Source organism: Drosophila willistoni, assembly GCF_018902025.1.
Source record: "Drosophila willistoni isolate 14030-0811.24 chromosome XL unlocalized genomic scaffold, UCI_dwil_1.1 Seg141, whole genome shotgun sequence".
NCBI lineage: Eukaryota > Metazoa > Arthropoda > Insecta > Diptera > Drosophilidae > Drosophila > Drosophila willistoni.
Window position 1 is genome coordinate 14095431 of NW_025814052.1, and position 23437 is coordinate 14118867.

The following is a 23437-nucleotide window of genomic DNA, read 5'->3' on the forward strand; positions in this document are numbered from 1 at the left end:
AATGAATGAAAATTTGCTGAGGGGAGAGAAAAAAGAAAACAACAACACTTACAAATAAACTGAAAGATAAGACAACAACAAAGGCAGAATAAAAACAAGAAAGCCATAAAGAAAGGTGAGAAAAACAAAACAGACAAAAAAAGCAAAAAAAATAACAAAAAGCGAAAAAAAACATTTATTTAATGTGCTAAAAAAAAGAAAATAAAAAATAATTGCAATGACACGCAACACAGGCAGATAAATGACTAAATAAAAATTTACAAAATTATTGTTTTTTTTTTTGTGTTGTTTTGTTGGTATTTGTAAATATTACGATACAAAACAACAAAACAACAAAAATAAGCAAAACAAAGTAAAAACAAAAAAACAAAACAAAAAATCCCCGTTGTTCTCTGTGAAGGTTTCCGGGTTTGTTGACTTTTTTTTGTTATTGTTGTTGTTTTTTGTTATTGAAATTGGCATAAATAATAATTATAAACAATTGTTTTTATGCTTCTTTTTTTTTGTGTTTTGCATTTTTTGCGCAGGAAATCTGAAATATTGTACTTATATTTATATATTATATATATACATATATATTTTTTTAAACAAAACAGCCGACTAATTGCACAAAGCACAAAAAATGCTAACAAAAAGAGAAGTGAAAAATTTGAAGCGACAAAAAAAAAGTAGAGGTTGAATCTTCGGTGATTGTCTCGACATTTCTTATACCCTACACCGATCGTGCAGGTTGAGAAGGGTATTTTTTAGAGTAACTTTGTTTTTAATAATTCATTTAGAGAAAAATATCTCTTTTTAAATGATTTCAGTTGAAAAATGTCTGCCCCACATCCGCCCACAATCCTAATCCTGGCTATTCTCTTGATTGTGCCTATCTATACATTCTCTGATTTTTTTGTAAATCAAAAATTCAAATTGTTTAGTTGTTAATAGCTTTCCTTATATACCTTTTCCATAGTAGGGTATCGAAATTAAATTAAATTCGTGCGGCAAGAGATTTCCATTTGTTGTTGTTGTTGTTGCTGCTGCTGCTTGCTGTTGTGTTTTTGCCTTCCTTTTTTATTTCTAAGGTGAGTTGGTAATTAATTTTTTTTGCCAGGTTTTTTGTTTGTCTTTTTTTTTTTTGAATTTTCCCTCTTAACTTTTGGAATGTATTTCATTTTTTTTCTGGTTGTTTGCTGTTGTTGTTTTTTTTTTTTTGCATTTCTTTAAATAACAAAAAATTTTAATTGCAAATCGCTCTCTCTCTCTCTCTCTCTCTCTCTCTCTCTCTCTCTCTCTCTCACACACACATACAATCTCTCTATTGCCGTTTACTTCTCTCTTTCGTCTCTCTTCCCCCCTTTTGATTGGGCCGCTGTTTTTTTCTTTCTTTCACTCTCTTTCTGTTTTTGTTCGCAATTTTATTAGATTTTGTTTTGTTTTCACAACGATATTCGGCTAAAGAAGGCGCGTCATCATTGTGTGTGTGTGTGTGTGCGCGCTCCACTCACACACATTTCCATGCTCCAAATTTCAAGTTCATTGTCCAAAAACAACAACAACAACAACAACAAGTCAGGGGGCCATCTGTATATTTGTACACACGCCACAGCCAAAACACACACACACATTCAAACATACATATACAGTAATGGGATGTTAAAAAATAATAATAATTTATTTTGTTTTGCTTTTTTTTCTTGCATTTGTTGATTAGAAGCAAGTCGTCCCTCAGTTTTTAGCAAGTTCCCTTTAGTTGTTTTTTTAAACCCTTAAAAATAACTTCATTTTTCATTGTAATCATTGTAATTTGATGGCATTTCAAAATATCATAAAAACAAAAAATGAAAATTGCTAGCCCAAAATATTCATATATTTTATTGAATTTAAAGTTCGAGGATTAACATAATTTCTTAATCAATCCCTTTATCGCTCTATTGGTTTGATTTGTATTACAAATATTAAGTATTAAAAAGTATTTCATTTTTTGTTTGTGGGTGGGTGACATCTTGAAATAGTCATGACCTCTGCCAGAAGCAATCCAAAAACAATTCCAACAATTCATGTTTTGTGGTTTTTGTTTTTCTTTTGTGATATCAGAGTATATTTTTATAATTAAAAACAAAGACAAAAAGCTAAGCAAATTAGAGAAAAAAGAAAACGTTAAGAAAACAATAATACCTCAATACATTTTAAACTTTTCGAATACCCATTAATGGGTAATGATTCAATTATGCAAACCAATCCACAATTTATATTGAAGAATGTTTTAGAAAACGATCAAATTTCCGGCGTATTATGATGAATATATGATGTAAATGAGTTAACACAAAGTTGAAGCAGGTGACAACGACTAATTTTGGTATTGCAGGGTATCAGAAATGGCTATAAAATCAAACAACAAAAACACGTTAACCACACAACTTTAAGCAACGTTGCTGATAATTTTAAGCAACAAACACAAAAATGAGTAAGGAAAAGAGAGTAAGTATATGAAAAGGCAAAGAGGAATGGAAAAATTATGGTGGTGGGGCAAAGGCAAAGCAAAAGAAATCTAAAAGCGAGAAAGATAAAAACTATTTCCGTTGTACAATGATAATATATATTAAATATATACATACATACATATATATATGTATGTACATAAGTGTGTTAAGAAGAAGAAGAAGCCATCACCAAAAAAAAAAAATTATGTCGCGATCGAAAAATACAATTCCAAACCGGAAAAAAACCCCCAATTCGCTCTCCATTTTTATGCAATTAACTGAAAAATATAAAAAGCGATGACCTTTTTTTTTGTTTTACTGACATATCGAGGCTTAAATACTCTTGCATACTTTCAATATTTTATGATTTGAAAAAAAGCCAATACACTCAGTCGATCGACTTGATCAAAGAATGCCTGTCAAAACTTACGCTAGAAGGACAAGAAGAAGAAAAAAAAACTATTCATAATGGCTTGATGTTGTTGTAGTTGGACCTTTTCTTTGTTTTTGTGTTTTGCAAGGGTATTGAAAATAACAAAAAATAAATATGTACATACATATAAAAAAAAGAGATTAAAGAAAAACAAACACGCACAACAACAACAAAAAGTTCCCCGAAAAAACGCAAAAAAAAAAGAAATGAAAAAAACTGAATCTCAATTGAAATTATGAATCACAAAAAAAACAAAACAAAAAAACGCATAAAAAACTTTATGAACAAAAAAACAAATTGTTTTGTGTGGTCGCTTGCCTTTTTTTTTGTTATTGTTATTTTTAATACATTTCATTTCAATTTTTTATTTTTTGTGTTGTTTTTGTTATACAATTTTTGTTGTTGTTTTTGTGTTCTTGTTTTTTGGTTTTTTCAATTTATTTGCTTCCGCGGGTTGGTCTTTTTTTTTTTTTTTTTTTTTTTTAAATTTTTTGCACCCTGTAAATCAGGATTTTGCAAAAAAGGGTATATATCATATCATACGGTTATGATTGGAAGAAGGATTGTGGAATCCCTTTAATAAAAACCAATTTCTTAAACTATTATGAACATCCCGAAATTGTTTTTCAACTTTTATGACCATTCCATTTCAAATTTGATGTCGCCATCTGGTAATATCTTTGAGAACAACTTTTGTATTTACATTGCAAGGACAGAAGGGGGCGTGGCAAAAATAAACATGCAATACGTACATACTACACGAGTCTATATACCAAATTTAATAACTCCAGCTGTCATAGTCTCCGAGATCTAGATGTTCTCATACAGACGGTCATGGCTAGATCGATTCGATACTCCATGAGATCGGAAAAGTTTCGTTCTGCGACTTTATTCATCTCATTTCATTATTTAATGTACCTTTTTTTGCAGGGTATCTTGCAATCGACTCACCGATTTGTTGCTCCAAATTTTTTGTGCTTATGTTTAAACATTTTTTCTTTACTTTTTATTTGCCTTGCCCAAATGAGAATGTTGAATTAAAACAAATTGCACATATCAAAAAACACAAAACAAAAAAAAAACCAAACAAAAAATTCTCAATTAAATTTTTCGTAAATGCTTCTGAGGGATAATTGAAAATATAAATTAAATTAGACAAAAAGACAAAAAAAGACAAAAAATTAACAAACTTTAGGGACAACCAAAAAAAAAACTATTTAATTTAAATTGAATAATTGTTTTCGTTATTAAATCGTTTCATAAAATACATCAACATGTATTGAAAGCCAGAGAGAAAGATGAAAAAAAAACACATTTTTCGTGTCATAACGATAATGTTTAAACTGAATTATTGCATATACCATGCACCTATTGGGTGTAATGGCATATTCAAGTCTCCAAAAGGCAGAAGGAACTTTTTGCGACCCCATAAAGTATGTACAATATATATTCTCGAACAGCCACAAGATTGACTTGAATCTGTTTTAATTTCAAATATTTGAAATGTTTTTGTTTTCAAAAATGATTCAAATTGAAAATCGAGTTAAGCTGTTGCATACTTTTAGGAGAAATGAGGTATAGCATAGATATTAACTAGAAAGCTCTTTAGCCCTCATTTTAAGTTGATCACATTCAATATCGTGTGTGTCTATATCTTATATCTATATCTACAGCTATCACCACACGATTCTTCCTTGTAAAGGAACTACAAATAATGGCTGAAAAAAGAAAAAGTCGATGACTAATTTTTTTTTTGTTTTTTTTGGCTTGTTATAGTTTTTTTTTTCTGCCCTCACTTTGTTTTATACATATATATAAAAGAAAGGGAAAGAAAATATTAAAAGAAGAGGCAAACATTGCCAGTGAAAATAAAGTCGAGCATTTTATTTATTTACCTCCTTTTCCCATCGTCTCCCCCCCGCCCGCCTCACGGCCCACCCAACGTCACCCCAAAATGCCGCCACCGCCGCCGCCTTTGAACTTCCCGCTTTCGAGCTCTGAAGCCGCCTCCTCCCCTCCCCTCCCCTCCCATGCTATCGTCATCATCATCATCATGGGTATCCGCCATATACCATATATACCGACCGCCTAGAACGAAGAAGAAGAATCCGGGGAGCAAGAAAAAAAAATGTTCGTTTTTACTGTTGCTCGGTTTTTGTGCCTTTTGCCTCCTTGTTCATTTTTCTGTGCTTTTTGTTGTTGTTGTTGTTGTTGTCGTTTCTCTTCTTTCTCTTTTCTTTTGTGTTTGGCGCGTTGCAAAGTGCAGAAAAACTAGAAACAGAAACTGAACTTTGGCTGGTCAAAAAAACAAAAAAAAAAGAGAAGAAAAAACAATAACAACAACCACCAGGATGGAAAAGGAAGCAAGAGAGAAAAAATATATACATATATATGTATAAATTCCAACAAAAAATTATACAACAAAAAGAAATACAAGAAAAACTTAATTTATATTTTGCACAGAGAACAACAAACACAACAAAACAAAAAAAAAATGAGTAGAAGGAGGGGGAGTCGAGAGGGGGTTAGCATGAGGAGCAAGTCAACTTGAAATATAGAGAGAGAAAACATCGTGGGGTATGTCAAAAAATTATAAACAATATATACAGATCGACTAGTTTATGCCGCTTATGTTGAAAATACTGAACAATTTTATGGAAATTGTTCTTCCAAAACGTTGTTCTTGTCCTTTTACCACATTTTGTCTTAGTGTACGGTTGTGAGAAGGGAATTGGGATCAAGATGAAATACAAAATACCCTGCAATACAGTGGCGAAGACAAATTTACGCCCCAAAAGCGTGTATTAACCTTCAAAACTGGTCACGATTTCGCCTCTCGAATGCCCGATTCCCTAAAAATAGGTTACATGTTACATTTGCAATAATTAAATGAATTAATATTTAGAATTCTTACTAAAACTAAGTTTCTATACATATGGTGTTTTACTACTCTCTGAAGAAACATCTTAAAACTAATGTTTAGGTTCCGAAATTCTGAATAGTTTTGGCAGAAGTAGGTATAACGTAATCAGGGCCAGATTCAAAGAAGTGCGGGCTATGGGGCTTAGTTAATTGGGTATACTTCCTATGTATAACTAATTTTTGGTGTAAAATAGTTTACTATTATTGGTTTTTATTGTGGTTTTGGTTTTATTTGTCATTTCTGTGTCCTGAGCTCCTGTCTAATTTGCCCTCAGAGAAGGGCGTAAAGATTGAATATAATTTCTATTTCATTCTAGTTTTAACTATTATGTGTTAGATACTTTGAATTTTCATAGGAACTTTAATGATTTTGAAATTTTTCGATTTTAGACGTGTCTAAGCCATTTAATGGATCCTTGGGGAGGGAGTGGAGTCCTTGTAATAGCAAAAAATCTTGATTTTTTGATAGGATCCCCTTCGAAATCATTTTCTTCCATGGTCTGAACAGATATTTAGTAGAAACATGTAACTAAAAGTGGTCGTTTTACATTTATTTGCCAAGAGTATTATGGGGAAAAAAAGAGGAAATGAATCTCTTATACATTATATGTATATGAAAAATGTATTGTATCTACGTACATACAAAAGTATATAAAGCGAGTCATGCACATTACGAAAAGAGTAAATCACTTCTTTTTTTTTGTCGAAAGAATGGCAGTTGAAAGAGGGCAGAGGCGTGATGGAAGGGGGGTTGCAGTGGGTTGGGGTGAAAATACTATATCTCAATATTCACTCTGTGTTTTTTGTTTTGGTTTTATTTTGTTTCGCTTGATATGTGTTCGTTCGATTGGGCCACGATGTGTGAGGTGAGTGGTGGCAGGGGGCGGAGGGGAGGCTATTGTGGAGCTGTTTGTGTGTGTGTGTGGAGAGTGGCGGGGGGGCGGTAGCTTTTGGCCCTTCTTGACATTGTCTCGTACAAAATTGTACAATTTTATAAAACACTCGTACGCAGAAAAACGTTGCAGGAACAACAACAACGAAAGATGTAAAAAATTACAAAGTCACAAAGAAAAAACAAACACACGCGACAAAAAATAAAAAAAAAGAACGAGATTTTTGTTAAGGGACAACCAAAAAAAAAACGAATTGCTCATTTCAAGGAGATGACAACGAGACGACTCTGTCGCTAGCTCCATCTCTCTCTCTCTTTCTCTTTCTCTCTACATACAAGACGAATGGCATTGGGCAATGATAAAACTTCTGTTTCAGTATCCACCGAGGAATATACATACGTATATACAAACAAATGTCACCATTATCATCTTCAAGGTTAAAATTTGTTTTTCAATTTATTGTTGTTGTTGTTGCTGCTGCTGTCATTTGTCTTAGCTCATAGTTAGTTTAAATACACAAAATATACAAAAGAAAAACTGCAAGAGTTTTTATCAATCAAAATGTGGTATACAGTCTGCCTCAAAAGAATCTTTCAATACAAGTAAATAGCATTCAGTCTTGCTTTAGAGCATCCTTTTTAGCTTAGCGGTTCTACTTTTTATCGAAAACAATATGTATATAATCTAATGATCATCTATATTCAAAATTTGGTCCGACAAAAGCTCACAAAATAAACCAAAACGTGGAGAATTAAAGTTGAGAATATTTGGCAATATAGTTAGATAATCAAAAACTGGGTTTTAGCGGGGCTTCAGGTCAATAAATCTTACTAATTTATTTGTAAGACACTCTGTCACAGGCAGCACAAAAGGTGAGCAGGTTGTCTGTATAGCTATTTTAAGAACCACCAAGTTCTATCATCAGCAGACTTCGCTAAAGAATCCACAGTTGTAATGGCCATACCATATCTTCAACGCTAAAAGTAGTTGGGAATTCAAACTACATGAAGCGAAAAAAGAACGGCAAAGCTTGCAACTGGAGATTCCACCTTTTTTGTGTGTGTTAGATAATAATATTGAAAATAAATATAAATCTATAAATTTTAAACGAGTTTGACCCCCAAGACCGTCACAAAAAAATAATATTTATTGTGTCTAGAGAATTTTCCAAGCTAAAATTCCTTTTTACCCATCCCATGTAGTAGACATATTTGCCAAGGTTCCCCATATTTAACCAATAAACAAGAAATTTGCAATAAATATTATTCATTAAGAACAAAGCTGGGCTTTAGTCGGCGTTGTGTCTATAAATCTTATGAATATATAAGATTTTAAATGTCTTTGCTAAAAAATCCAGAGTTGCATATCATCGATGCTAAAACTAGTTGAGAATTCCAACTACATGAAAACTTTCATTCGATTTTGGTGATATTTTTCGCCACAAAGAGTTAGTTGGCATTGTGTTTAATTTTACAAATCAATTTGGTGCAGTTTTTAACTTAAAGATCGAAATCGAATAAAGCGAAAACATTTCAAAGATGTAAAGATTCGTTCTCTTGATCAATAAAGTAAAATAGTCTCTAGCCAACAAGAGGGTTGACGAAATATAAAGTGAGACACCATGAAAAAAACGCTTCAGCTGATGCCATGGCTAAAAAGTAGGAAAAAAACCAGCCAAAAGATACAACTCGGCGATGAGTGCAACGCAAAAAGCGGCAAAACAACTCTGGAGGAGCTCCGGATGGCGGGTGGAGGCCCAGAGGTCAGTGAGATTGCCTGTTGGGAAGAGGAAGAATTGGCGGATGATGCTTGTTTTTTGCCATGTCTTAATTTCACATATATTCAACCTTTTTTTTTTTTATTAGGCCCACAACAACAACAAGAAATATATATGTATATGTTAAATAATGAAAATAACAAATCAAAAAACAAATAAAAATAAATGCAGGTATGTGGGAGAGAACAAGTAATATGAGTTAGAATCTATAGACGAGGCTAAAGTACTTATAGACACACACACACACACACATCGACACATAGAAAATAACAAACGACAACAAAAAAAAAACAACGACAGTTTTCTTGATGAATGTTCGCGGTGATTCCCCCCGTCGTCCCTGCCCCATTCCCCCCCACTAACATCTTCCCGTCTCACCCATCTTGTGGCACCTTACCCAATACCCAAGTAAAGTGAGTTTTTCCTTCGAGTATCTTGCGAATATTCTTTTCTTGTTTTTTTCCCATTTTTTTTTGTGTGCCGCAACCAAAAAGCCAAAGAGCTTCTGTTCACTCCCCCCCCCACCGCCCCCGTTTGTTCTCCTTCATGCACTCCATTCACCATTCTGAGAAAAGCAGCTTTTCCTTTTTTCGCAACGCAATTTGTGTTTTCTGTCTTGTGCAAAAAAAAAAAAAACAGAAAATAGGAAAAAAAGAAGAAAATATCCAAAACGTTTGCATACTATGTACATATGTAAGATAGGGAGAGAGAGAGAGAAAGAGAGAGAGAAAGAGACATAGAATTAAGCTGAGTGTGAGAGTGAGAGAGAACTGCAAGTTTTTACATAGTGCTAGATCCGGACTTAAAGGTCCGACGTAGCACCTGCTTCAACTTGGATCCTCCTCCCCATAGAGTTTGGTTCCTCCCTCGTACTCTCGATAAAAAAGAAAAAGGTGATGAAAACTGCTTGCCAAAATATGTATATTATTTGGAAGAAGGAATTGAAATTATAGGAACTCGTTTAAATCTCAATCATCTTTGAGCTATAGTCGCGAAGAGCTCCCCCAGGCGAACAAATTTTATAGTCCCAAATTTGTGATCACACAAATACTGCAACCGTGCCTGTCCGCCCATGGGAGTTTTCACTGTATACACGTAGAAGTAGAAAAAAGGATGTAAACTCCTTGGGTCGATATCAGTTTGTCGACTTAATTCTAATGGATTAAATAATCTAATTTTCATTTATCATATAATAATTTGTAGGCTTAAAATTCTCAAGGATCTGTAAGGTCTGAAAAGGTCAAGAGGTTGTAAACTGAAGAGATTTCAAATTAAACATAGAACTTGGATGCATTAAAGTTAGTTTATGTGAGTGAACTTCACTCATTTTGTTCACTTGGTCTCCTCTCTCTGATCAGTTATTTAGTTTCTCACTTTACTGCCGACTTGTTTCATTGCTCAGCATAATGATTCAGAACTTTGTATTGATAATATTATTAATATAAATTTATGATTTTTAGTTGGTGAAGTAGAACAAGTGAGCGAAAAAGAACAATTGGGAGAGAACATGTTCATGTTTTAGTCAGTTTAGTGAGCAACTCTTTTTTTTGTTGACTGAAGAAGACACGGAAGAATATTGATGATGAATATTGATGCATACTGGATTGGAAGAGAGATTTAATTAAATTGGAAAAAAGATTGAATTGAATTGATTCCAACAGTTGCACATACCAGTATATGTACATACATACATGTGTATCTATATATTTGTTCATTTTTTTCCTTTTTCATGACTTCCTTTTATTTTTGTATAGTTTTTTTTTGTTTGATTCTTTTTGATTTGAACACGAGAAACTGCTTATTCATTTTGTGGGCTTTTCTGTAGTCGTCTTTGGTTAGTTTATTTATGCAAGGGAAGAGAACGAAACAGAATATGATGAAGTGGAGTGCTGGACGAAGGCGAAGATGTGTGCAAGGAGGCGAAGTTGTTGTTTTTGTTAACATTTTTCTCAACAGATTTTCTTTCACTCTCCAAAAGTCTAAAGATCGTATATCTAATGATGCCTCCCTCATTCTATCACTCATAAGCGTTTTGTGTTTATTTTGCTAAGAAAGTTTCAAGTCTTGGGTTGGGTTAAGGAAGGATGATGATCTAAAATGAGTTGCCAGCAAATACCTCGACTTATCAATTTACTGTTTACTTCTATATAAACAAATTTTGATGGCATTTTCTTGTTATTTCTATGAGATCTGCGAAATGATGGTGTGCATTTCATGTGAATATCTGTATACCCTTGCATTTTATAGGCAAACAAAAATTTGAAGCTTTGAATCGGAAGTTTCTCAAGGGGAAAAAAGAAGCAACTTAGAATTTTTCCACTAAATTATTTTGAGTATTTAAATTGAAGTCAAGTTCATCTAATTCCAATTGTAACAATCAAGTCAATTAGGCATATTTGAAATTTATAATCAATTGAAGAGTTAATCTTATTCGTTCTTTAGTTAGTTAGTAGCTACAAGCAAGGGCGTATTAGTATTATCATATTTATCATAAAAACTTGCAAATAAAATTTAAATTAAATGTCCAAAATCAATTTTAGACAACAATTGCAGGTAACATCAACAGCGGCAACAAATACAATTGCAAATAAGGCCAAGTCCAATGGCAACAACAACAACACCTACACATACATATGCAGGTTGAAATGATTACCCAGCAGACAATTGCATAAACAATTGGTTTTAATAAGAAACTGGGCTCTGTTTGGCAGCATGCTGGAAAGGATGGGCATAGAAATGTTAGTAAAGATTCAGTTTCAAAAGATAAATCGAAATCAAAACCCCTCCAGACTTGATTTTGCAACATTGGAAAGTGTTTTAGGAAAAAGGTACAGGTTTTTGAATTCATTCACCGAGAGAGATCAATGCGAGACAAAACACTTTTGGGATTCAAGTACGTACATTGAGATTTTTGCTGAGTTGTTTGTTGGGTTTTGGCTAAGACATACACACAGACAAACACACACACATACATACATACATAGATAGTTATATGTATATGGATTCGCGCGAGTATTAAAAGTATCTGCCAGATACGCAGCAGCAGCAGCTCCAGCAGAAGCAGAAGAAGAAGCATCATCATAAAACGTTCCAAAAAAAAAAGTAAAAACTTGCAACAACAACAACAAAAAAAACATCTTGCGACTTTACGATGCTCTACAACTATGAGAAGGTTATTGTTATTGTTGTTGTTGTAGTTGTTGTTGCAGTTGCTTCAACCAAGTGCAAGTGCATTCGCCTTCCGCTCGTCGTCGGTTGTTGTTGTTGTTGTTATTTGGTTTTGGTTTGTTGTTTTCTTTTTTATTATTTGCATTATTTTTCTCTGCGTCTTGACTTATGCGGCGTCTTATTCTTTTTCTTCGTCTTAGACTGCACTTTTTTCTTTTCTTTTTCTTTTTTTTTTTTTTTTGAGGTCTTTCTTCTAATAATTTTGCAACACAAACAAAAAAAAGAAGAAAAACAACAACAATAAAAGGGGAGACCTGGGGGAGACAACGCAACGTCCAGTTTGGCATCACAACACAAATACACAAAGAGGAAGAGAGATAGACAGAGAGAGAGAAAGATACATAGATACAAATGTATCTTCAGCTAGGCTTTAAGGTTGCTGAACCTCATTTGGGATGACGACTTAAAAGAAGAAGGAGATGCTATGTATGAGAGGGAGAGAGAGTGGGAGAGGGGGAGGGGGCGTGGGGAGACCAAACAGGACTTTACCATAAATAGGAGTCCTATCCAGAAGAACCAGATTTTGTTTTAGGGCCTTTTGTTTTTGTTTTTTTTTTTTTGTAATAATTTTACCTTTGCTTATTCTATCAGATGGCTCGGCGACAAGTTTATAGATTATAATATCTAAATTAAGCAAATAAGCCGTTATAATTGATATATATAGACCAAAAAACACATTATGTACGCTTTACTAAGTTCGCTTACCCAAATATCAATTGAATGTCAAAAGAAGAAGTATTCAATTATTATTTTGGGGGTGTCCAGTGGGAACCAGGGCCGGTTTAAGGCAGCGCGTGGCCTGTAGCAATTGGGCCAAAAGAAGGTCTTTGAGATTTGTTTTTATTTAGCCGCCAAGAGTCAAAGGGTTATGAAAAGATTTTCCAAATGAAAACCTTATCAAAGGTTCTTAGTTTCCCAACCAAAGGGTTCCAAGGGCCATGGGAATGGGTGGATGGATTGGATGAAAACATTTGAACTGACAATGTGATTCGATTTGCAGGATATGTAGAAAAATGCATAAAAATAATCTATGGAAAAATTTAACTCAAAGTTGAGGCAAAGTTTTGATAAGAAAATTTTCTTGCTCAGATTTTCTTTTTAACTAATTGAAGAATTTTTCTCTCCCTCTCTCTCTCTCACCGTGTTTTTGGTATTTCCTTTGTTTGGTTTTTTCTTTTCTTTTGTTCGTGGTTTCTCGTTTCCCCAACACGTTTGTTGTTTTTTTGTTGTTTTTTTTGTTGTTTTTTGTTGTTGTTTTGTTGGTGTATTTTTCTTCCTTTATTATTTTTGGTCTTTTTTTTTATCTCAAACTTCTCGAATTCGTTGTTTATCGAAGCGTAGCAGATAATCAAGTTCTTTGAAAAACAAAACGAAAAATAAATTTTAATTTTTTCTATCAAGTTAAAATACAAAAACAACAACAACCAAAAAAAAGGAAAGAAAAGCAAAACAAAAAAAAATCCGTTGAGTCAACTTTTCAAATTGCCGTTGTCTAATCTGGCGCCAAAAATAAAATGTGTCTCCTCTTCAAAAAAAAAAAAAAAACAAAAAAAAAGTGGAATGGGTTGGGTTGGGTTTAGGGGTGATGGGTGGAGAGGGGGTGGGTGGTATATATAATTTGCCACAAATATTTAGACACATAACTCTATCACGTTCATGTGTGTGTGTGTGTGTGTGTGTGTGTGTGTGTGTGTGTGTGTGTGTGTGTGTGTGTAGATAGATGGGTGGCTCGTTGGGTGGGTGGGTGGTTGAGTGGTTGCGGTCGCTGGTGAAGGAAGTGGCGGGAAGAGTAAAGTTTGTTGTTGTAGTTACTGAAAATTTCAAATGTTTTCCTTCTTTTTCTGTTTTTTTTTTTTTTTTATGGTGCGATAAAATTCATTTTGAAATTTAGGGTTAGTTGAGGAACCTTTTTTTTAATTTTTGTTTTTTTTTTTTTTTGTTTTGTTTTGTTTGCTTCAAGGGGGAAAGTTTCCTTGTTTTTCTTTATTACAAGTTTTGTATTTTTTGTTTTGTTGTGTACAAATTTTATATTAAGTACCTTTTACATAAATTTATGTATATATACACATACATACATACATATGTATGTATGTACATATATAATAATATGTTCACATACTCACACATACATAGAAATATTTATGTGTATGTACAAACAATATGCAAATTGTGTAACAAAATAAAGGAAGTGAACAAAGAAATTCCTTTTAAAGTTTTGCATTTTTTTTCGCTTCATAATTTATTAGTATATAAATTAATGTTAAAGCTTTAGTTACTCTGATTTAATAAATAAAACGTTTCGTTTTATTACTGGGACTTACCTAATTTCTGATCTAATCTGATCTGATCGTTATAATCCTTATTGTTCCACATTCCTAGAAGAAGAAAAAGGACAAAAAATTACTAAATTAAATCGTATACATTGCTTAACTATAAGCCAGTCCTGGATTTACAATAGGGACAGTAAGGACAAATGTCCAGGCCGGTACATAGTTATATATATACAGTAAATTCTCATAATATGCATTATACATATATCTATTGATACTTATTACTTTTTCACCGGACTTAATATAAACTTTATTTTATCGAGTTTTATGTTATAACAAAGGAACTTTGTTGCATCGAGATTTCACTGTAAATCTTTTAAAGCACTTAATAAATACCAAATAAAATTATTAATGTTATAGTTCATTACACAATTTTAGTTCTATTTGAACATTTGACGAAATCTGAGGCATTTTTAATGGATTCGTACCCAAGTAATACTGTAGGATCTATATATACCTACATATATGGGCGCCATTTATTATTGTCTTGTCAAATGGACAACACTATATATAAAATAAAAGTTAATATATTGATCATATTTTGATAATATTTCCATATACAAGGATAATGAATAAGTTTTTCATTTAGTTTGTTTCCCAAGATCCTGAGATATATGTACATATATGTGTGATATACATATATATATCTTAGTCAGGTAACTTTGAAGCTTTATACCCCTATAGACTCTCAACCCCCTGTAACCGTTTTCCGACCCCCCTTTAAAAAAAGAAGAAAAAACGAACAACCGTAGCACAGGCCATAAATTTCAAGAATTCCCCCAACAATTTTTGTTACCCTTTTTTATAGTATTTTGTTCACTTTTTGTTTTTTTTTTCCTTATGTGTGTGTGTGTGTGTGTGTGTGTGTGTGTGTGTACAAAACGCATTTTTATTTTTAGTACTAATAACACAGGAAAAGCAAAAAAAAAATCTACGTAGCTGCGTTTTATGTCCAAATGGGGGAAAAAGGACAGCGCAAAAAATAAAGAGAAAAACTCGTCAACTTGGGTCAAAAAAAAAAAAAGGGAAGGAAAGGGGAGAAACAACGACAACAAAGCTTGAGAATACGAAACTTATTTCGTTTCACTTTTTTTTCCAAAACGAAAAATGGCAAAGAAATGCCAAAAGAAAGTTAAAAAGAGGTACAAAAAAAAATAATAAAAAACATGATGAGAAAGAACAGTGCAAATTGCAGCAAAAGGGAAAGAAATGAGAAAAAAAGGATTTGTCTAAAGTATATAAGTTGCGATACATACATATATGCGAGGGAAGTTCCTGAAATTAATTAGGAAAACGTAAAGAAAATTTACGATTTGCAATATAGTTTTCATTAAAAGAATACAGCGAACTACAGCAGTAAAGGATATAGGACTCTGAAATGGGAACTTTGTTCCCTTAATGTATGCAATAAACAGTCGAAAATTCAATTCAATTTTGGAATGGCCATGTTCAAACATTGTTTTTTAGATACTATTTGAAGTAATTAGGTTATAAACGGGAATAGCTGACATTTGTTCAGCCTATTGCATACCTTAAGGGGCCAAATCCTCCTATTTAACAATAATTGTAATGCTATTCACTTTCTTCTGCCTTGTTGAACAGTTTTTGCTTGCATTTTGTAGTATACATATATTAGAGAAGAAAGAAAGTTTTGCTCTATATAAAATATAAATAAATAGTTTCAACTATTTAATAAATTACCCTCGTACGAATGTACATATGTATGTATTTATGTACATATGCACATTGTATATTATATAAGTAAATACATACATTCGTATGTACGTAAAGATAGATGTATGTTTATGTGTGTGTGTGTGTGTGTGTTTGTGTATGAAAATGTGAAAAACTGGTATTAAAAAACGCAATGTCCGGCAAGCTGGGCCACCCACAAGAAGGAAACACACCCATACTCACACACACACACACACACATACAAATACAATAGCAAAAGGGTTTTTTGATCCCAACACACATACAGACAGACCCACCACATGGAGCCGAAACACATTTCAGCTCCTTAAAATAAAAATGTGCAAGAAAAAAAAACACACACACGAACAGAGAATTACAAAACTACAGTGATGCGAAAGAGATGGGATTAAATTCCAGAATTACCGATGCCCATATGCCCTTCCCTCAAAAATATTATCATTTTATCCAACACTGTGATGGTAAAATAATAGAATTTTTAACCCTAGAAAGTCAATATGACCAATTTGAGAAATGACACAAATTTTGTATTGAAAATGGTAACCCAGGAGCGGCCTTTTCTTGATGAGGTTCTTCAGGTCACCTTCCTAATCAAATTCGAATAAATGAATTATTCGTTAATCTAGAAGTCGTTTCTTTAATAAAGAATCTTTATACCCGATGGAACTACCTCTCAAGATTGCTTAATCGGAAGGGGTTAGAACTTGTAAACAGAATTATATATCGAATTATATGAGTCATCGAGTAAACGAAATGTCAAATATGAGTACTTATATTCGTCTCATACATTAGATTCGCTTCTTTATTCATTTGATTCACTCAAGCATTAAATGAATGAATGAATGATTTCGAACTAGAAAAATGTATTCATTCAGTTTATTTCAGTTTTTAGTCTCATTGATTAATTTCACTTGAATTTGAATATATTCAAAAAGCTTTCTAATATGTATTTTTATCTATATTTTGTTCAAACATTCGAAATAAATCAATTTGTTGTCGAAATTTACTCATTCCCAATTGCTTTAAGTGGAGTCATAGTTGGTAGAACCAAGCAGAATATGCAAAGATCCTACAAAGATCTGAAATCTGTTAAGTACTTTGATCATTATGGTGAAAGTATTTGAGATCAATTTCAAAACATTTGCAAATTTTTATTAATTTTAATTGAAAAAGTTCTTTGTTTTTTTTTCAAGTGTTTAAGTTGCATAATTTCATTGGATATCGGGTAGTTTTTCTTTCTTTTTTTTAAAACAGGGTCTCAAAAAAAAAACAAAAAAAATAAAAATAAAAATAAAAAAAGAAATCATATAAAAGAAGAAAAGAGAATGGCATAAAAAATACATGCTTTATTTGTAGTAGTATATTTTTCCCGCCAAGCATACACAAACACACACATATACAGACACACATAGGGAGATGGAGCCCCCAATCTGCCCCAAAATGCCGAACCGTCCCCGCCCCCGCCCCCTTCTCATCAACTTGAGAGAAAGAGAGAGAGAGACAGAGAAGCAGAGTTTTGCTGTTGCCTGGCTTTTACTTCTTTTGGATTTTCTCAGGGAAAATATTTTTCAGTTTTTATCACATTTTTCTTCTTCTTTGGATTTCGTGTTTTTTTCCGAGTTTTTTTTTTTTGTTTTTTGTATTTTCTTCTTTTGCTGTTTTTTTTTTCCTGAACGGCAAGAAACGTCGTTTGGCTACATGAGCGTAACGAAGGGGGCGGAGGCGGGAGGCGGGCCGGGGAGCTGGCAGCAGGGTCTAAGGCTTGGATGGGTTGGTTGGTCGGCGGAGGGCGGGCAGCGGGCAGCGGAAGAGGGGAGGGAGAAAGAGAGAGAGACGTTGACGCAAAAAGGTTGCGAGCGGAAAAATAAAAATGAAAAAAGACATTACAGCAGCAGCTACAAAAAAATAAAAAAAAACAACAACAAAAAACAAAAAAAAAAGAGGAAAAAAAAGATAAATAAAAACACAAAAAGCTTCAGAACAGAGAAAAAAAGCATAACGACCATTTCGTTTCGTCGTCGTTGTTGTTGTTGTTGTTTTGCTTTACTCTCCTTGGGGTTTTTTTGTTGTTGTTGTTGTTGCCATATACATATATACATACATCTACACATTTATATATAGCAATGTACATATATATGTATGTATTTCTTTTTGTTATTATTATTTTCAGTTTCTGTCTTTCACCATTTTGCTGTGTGCTGTTTTTCCTGCTTTTTAAGCTGTAATTTTTTACTTGACGTTTTTTATGGGTATATAGTATATGTATGTACATATATATACACACACACACACATATATACTGTATATGTTTCGTTGTTTTTTTTTTCCTTTCAATTTGATCCTTTTTTTTTTTTTTGAATATCGATTTTTATGTCAACAAAGAAAAAAAAAATTATAAAAGACAAAAAAATAGCGCCATTTTTAATGCAAAATATTAAAAGAATTTTTGTATAAGAGGAAAGAGAGAAGGCAAGAGTGTGTGTGTGTGCGAATGTGTGTCCTTTGCCTTACCATATTTTCCATATTTCTCTTTTTTTCCCCCTATCTTTATATTAAAGGATAAAACCTTTGAGGAAATGCTTAAACCTTTTCAATATCGAAAAGAAATTTCATAGTAATATTAAGAATTGATAATTTGTGAAATTTCTGATAGTGATCAAAGTAAATAGATCAAGATGTTTCACATTTTGATCTGAAGTTGTCCCCCCCGCGGGTCCCTCTATACAAGGACGTAGCCAAGATTCAAATTCGGGGGGCTCTGCAATTCTTTCGACTTTCGTTTCACGAACTCCCTCAAAACTTAATAAAATTGAACCATCTAGGAGGTCTTGGCTGCCCATTCTAGTGGCGCCCTTGCCTGTGTGTGCCCTTAGGTGGATATGAGTGTCGAGAGTCTAGACAGAGTAATCAAATTGAAGCGTAACGAATCTGCCGCTTATCCATGTTTTTTGCACCAATTTGTCAGATAGATTCACATGTCTCAAATATCGAAATCAGGATAAGCCCCTGTTTTTCCTCCACATTAAACGATTTAAAGCGTCGATCGACCGATTACCCACTTATTAGCTGCCTTGTCAATGGATTTTTTCTCTCGGTTTTAACCAATTACCAACCCTTTAACAATTAACTAACGGGCCACAATCAAGGCTAGAACAACGAAAAGGTTTTGTTGTTGTTTGTATTGTATCTTCATGTAAACCATTTATTATAAAAAAAAAAGAGAGAAATACTGACATATAAAATATATATAAAGTAGTGATATATATGTGCATATGATGATGGAAAATAAAAACACGATGGCAGAAAGGAGAAAGAAAAAAAACTCGCAAAATATTTGGTCTCCCTTTAACAACACCCCTTCACTTTCCCCCCTCTCTCTCATATACCCTCTTCTCTTGGTACATAACAAAAATGAGAAAAGAAAAAGAAAAAAAATTATGAAAATATGAAAAACCTGGTGGTGGAGGTTCGCAAGGGCTGGGGGAGGGGAAGAGTATATTGGGGTTTGGGTAAGGCAAAAAAAAAAACAGAAGAAAATCAAAATAATAAAATGAAATGAGGACGAACATTTTATGATGCTAGGCAAGAAAAACTTGCCGGTTGTGTTGTGTGAGCCAAGTGGCGCCTCCCGCCGCCTCCATGTGCTCATGGTGTGTGTGTGTGTGTGTGTGTGTGCCTGTGGTGGTCTCTCTTAGTTACTTTCATTCATTTCCAGGACTTTCCCTCCATAGTCTTTTGAAATTTCCAGCAATAGGACATGAAATATTTCAGTTTCTTCTTTTTTCTTTTTTAACTCGCGAATTAAATTTAAGAAATTTTGACAAATTTGTCAATCCTAATAATTGGTTCAATAACATTTTCAAGGGTATAAAAACTTTGGCTTGATTGTAAATCACCTGATTAAAATCGTTTTACTTTTTCCTTTAGTTTCATCATATTTATGTATGTATGTATGCATGTATGTATATATGTATGTATATGTATGTAGGTCCTTAACCATATATATTTACTGCTTTTTATATACATCGAACATTAAATGACTTTTGATTTTCTGTTTTAAACTCTCTTCTGAATTTAATTTGTAAATTCCTCGACCAAACAAAAAAACCCTCAAAAAATTCAGAAAAGTTAAAAATATGTATACAAAAAAACTATAATTGATATAAATTTCCCAAAAAAAAAGTAATAAAGTGTAATCAGCAAGACTTATTTTTAAAATTTAATAGAGGCTTGAAATGGTTTTTTTGGTTTTTTAAAAATTATAAACAGAAACTAAGAAAATTCCTATTAGTATTATATATTTTTGAAAAATTTTAGTAGAAATCACCTTGATGAATCATTTTTAATCCCTTTTCTTTATTAACAAATGATTACTTCCAACGCTTTTTAACAAAAAAAAAAGCTTAAAGCTGATTTAAATAAAGTACACTAACAAAATGTAACTAACTGATTAAAAGTATGACTCCAAAAAGATACGAAACTGATTTTAAAGAAGGGCCCTCCCTTCTCCCACCTCATCAGGAGATTATGATTCGAAAATGAGCTCATTTGTAACTGAGGATTTAAAAAAAGATTCGTATATGATTTTGAAAAATACTCGTTGGGGAATGTGGAATTGAAAAACAATTTTTGTAGTTGTCACTTAATAAGCGACATGTTTTCTTCTTCTTCTGCTCCTTCCTGTTTTGATATTACCAAAAAAAAAAACTCTGTTTGAAAATAAATGAAGTTTCATAGAAAATTTTACCCTTTATAATCTTTTGCAGAGGAGGAACGAGTACATAAAGGGTCATCATCATGACGCCCCAGCAGTATTGCCTGCGTTGGAAATACCATCATAGCAATCTGCAGACCATGTTCTCGCAGCTCTTGGATCGTGGCTGCTTCTGTGATGTGACCTTGGCCTGCGAGGGACAACTGATAAGGGCTCATCGTGTGGTGTTGTGTGCTTGCAGCACCTTCTTCGATTCCGTTTTGTCCAATTATGCCAACGAAAGGGATCCCATAATCATAATGAAGGATGTCACATTTGCCGAAGTGAAATGTCTGATTGAGTTTATGTACAAAGGCGAAATCAATGTAGAGCATGTAAGTAGAGAGAGAGAAAGAGAGAGAGAGAGAAGCAAAGAGGGGGAAAGAAATGCATTTACTTTATATTGTAGGCCAGCCTTCCTTCGTTGCTAAAAACCGCCGATGATCTCAAAATAAAGGGTCTCGCCGAGGTCACTTGGCGGGACGATGAAGATGGCCCACCACCACCAACAATAGCAGCAACAACCGAATTTCATTCACCTCCACAAAATTTGGGTGAATGTTATGTTCAGGATTTGGTTTTAAATCATCATCATCAACATCAACATCATCATCATCACCAGCAGCAGCAGCAGCATCATCAGCAACAACAACAACATCAGTCAGTAAACCAATCATCATTCGAAAGGGATAAGGAACGCGAACGCGATCGTGATCGTGATCGTCATTCACCACCGGCCATAGATTTGGGTATTAATGGTGGTCGTATGCCATCATTGACTCCATTATCAACGCCAACAGGAGGAGCAGGAACAGGTACAATCAATTGCAATCTGGAAGGAGCTGCAGCTCCAGTCGAGAGTTATCTTGGTCCCAAGCGCAAACGTGGACGTCCTCCACTGGACGATGCCTACGATGTGTTTAATGTGTAAGATTTTTGATTTGTTTGTGTGTGAATTGAGTTTATTTTTCTTTTGGATTTCCCCCCTCAAAATTCTAGACGCAAACTGGCCCAGTATGCTGCACATTTGGAGCCCGCCCAGCGCGCCTATTTGGAGACAGCGCGTCATTTTGGTGAGGAACCACAAATACCGGCACATTCCGCTGGTGCTCTGACCTCACCACCCGCCGCATGCCCGCCCAAGCAGCGGCAACGTCTGCGTCAGCAGCAACAGCAACTGCAGGCGGCAGCAGCAGCTGCTGCAGCAGCCGCAGCAGCAGTTGCAGCCGCAACAGCAAGTGAGGAAAATTATCCCAACGGGGATAAGGAATCAAATCGGGAAACCCCCAAAAGTCTAACACCGCAGCCAAATATGAATCCTGAACAGGAGCCAGGTGTTAGTGATGATGCAGCTGATGCAATTGCTGCAGACGTTGTCCACCAGCAGCCACAAAACCAGGAAGAGCCAACTGCTCTGCCAACCAAAAAGCTGGACAAGATCACAGAGCGTCGGGAACGTCATGGCAAGTTGCGACATGCCAAACGGTTTAGTGGCGAGCAGGAAAATGTATTAAACAAACGTTGTCCACCAGCTGCAGAGTCCGAGCACGAATCGGGGCCCGAGACTGCACTCCCAAAGCCTGTGGAGGAGATAGAAAATGAGCATTTGGTGGCCAATCGAGCGGACTCTCCAATTCAGTCACAAAAACTGAAATTATTGCCTGCCAATTTCAACTATGATAATGCCTCATCAGATACATCTAGACCTGAAAGTTCAGCAGGACCTGCTGCTGCTGCTGCTACTGGATCCGGCGCCGGCGCCGGTTATCTAATCAATGAGCATGGTATGCTGATGGCTCATGATTTTGCCCCAGCAGTGGCCGCTGCTGCTGCTGCGGCAGCTGTGGCAGCTGTCAGCAACGGTAATAGTAATAACAATGAGCATATTGCTCCATCCACCCTTGGTGACTATGCTGACATTGACTACGATGCAGCCGAGTTGCGTTTGACCAATGAGGAGCTGTCCCAGTGGCAGGATGTCATCAAAATGGATGATTATTTGGCCAAGGGAAGGCGACCTCAATTCTGGGAGGAGCCATTCACAAAGCGCGTAAGTTTTGGGGCAAAACTTTCCTGAGCCGAAGAAGACATTAATAATTATATTTTGGATCTCCCTCTTTAGGTTTTGGATGCCATTAAAAACAAAAGACTTGAAATGAAGAAGGCAGCTCGAATACTTGGAGTGTCCTATGGCACTCTCTATGGTCGCTATCGTGAGGTCTATGGCTGTTTGAAACATCCCTATAGGTAAATACGAAATGTTTTGTTTGTTTTTGAGAAATCCATCTCAATTTATATGTTTGTCCAATTTGACCCATTGTACAATTAGCGGGACAGCATTTCGCAATTCTGCCTCTGCCTCATCAGCGGCTAATCAATTGGCTGTACAATCGCGTTTCGATCTAAGTTTTCGTAATGGCGGCGTTTTGTCTTCCCAGTTGGGTAAACTATTATCATTATTTTGTAATAAAAATAATGAAATAATTTTTATAATTTTTTACCAAATTTTCTTTCAACTGTTTTTTCAGAACTGGGCAAGATAAAAAAGGATCTCAGTGATCTCTGGACACGTCCGCAGATTTGAAATCCAACAAAGAAAATACAAAAAAATCTCAAACGTCGCCACAGATTTGATCTAAGTTAACCATATGATCTGAATTATTAGAAAAAAAAAGACATCTTGCCTACAAGTTGTGTTTTTTGTTTTTATAGGAACACGAGGCTAGTTAATAAGATTATCGAAGAATCGTTACAAAAATATGAAAAACAAAACAAAACAAAAAGAAAAACAAAAACAATACTTAAACGTTTCCTAAGAAACTGATTTCCTTTATATGTTATTTTTGTTATATCTAAGATATCTTACACATACACATACATACATATAGCACATATGTACACATTTGCATTATAATATATT

At 34.2% G+C, this 23437-nt stretch overlaps 1 protein-coding gene across 3 annotated transcripts; it reads left to right on the forward strand.

The window, feature by feature from the left end:
- LOC6641350 (protein bric-a-brac 1) lies at positions 1-23397 on the forward strand. Of its 3 annotated transcripts, none has more exons than XM_002064338.4 (7): positions 1-115; positions 20531-20852; positions 20927-21444; positions 21517-22567; positions 22640-22764; positions 22847-22959; positions 23046-23397. In XM_002064338.4, the coding sequence occupies exons 2-7, from the start codon at positions 20562-20564 to the stop codon at positions 23099-23101; spliced, it is 2154 nt and encodes a 717-aa protein (XP_002064374.1). In that variant the 5' UTR covers positions 1-115; positions 20531-20561; the 3' UTR covers positions 23102-23397. The 3 variants fall into 3 exon arrangements, with proteins under 3 accessions (XP_002064374.1, XP_046867271.1, XP_023031004.1); XM_047011315.1 differs by having other exon boundaries at positions 22847-22954; XM_023175236.2 differs by lacking the exon at positions 22847-22959.
- Positions 23398-23437: the final 40 nt, after the last annotated feature.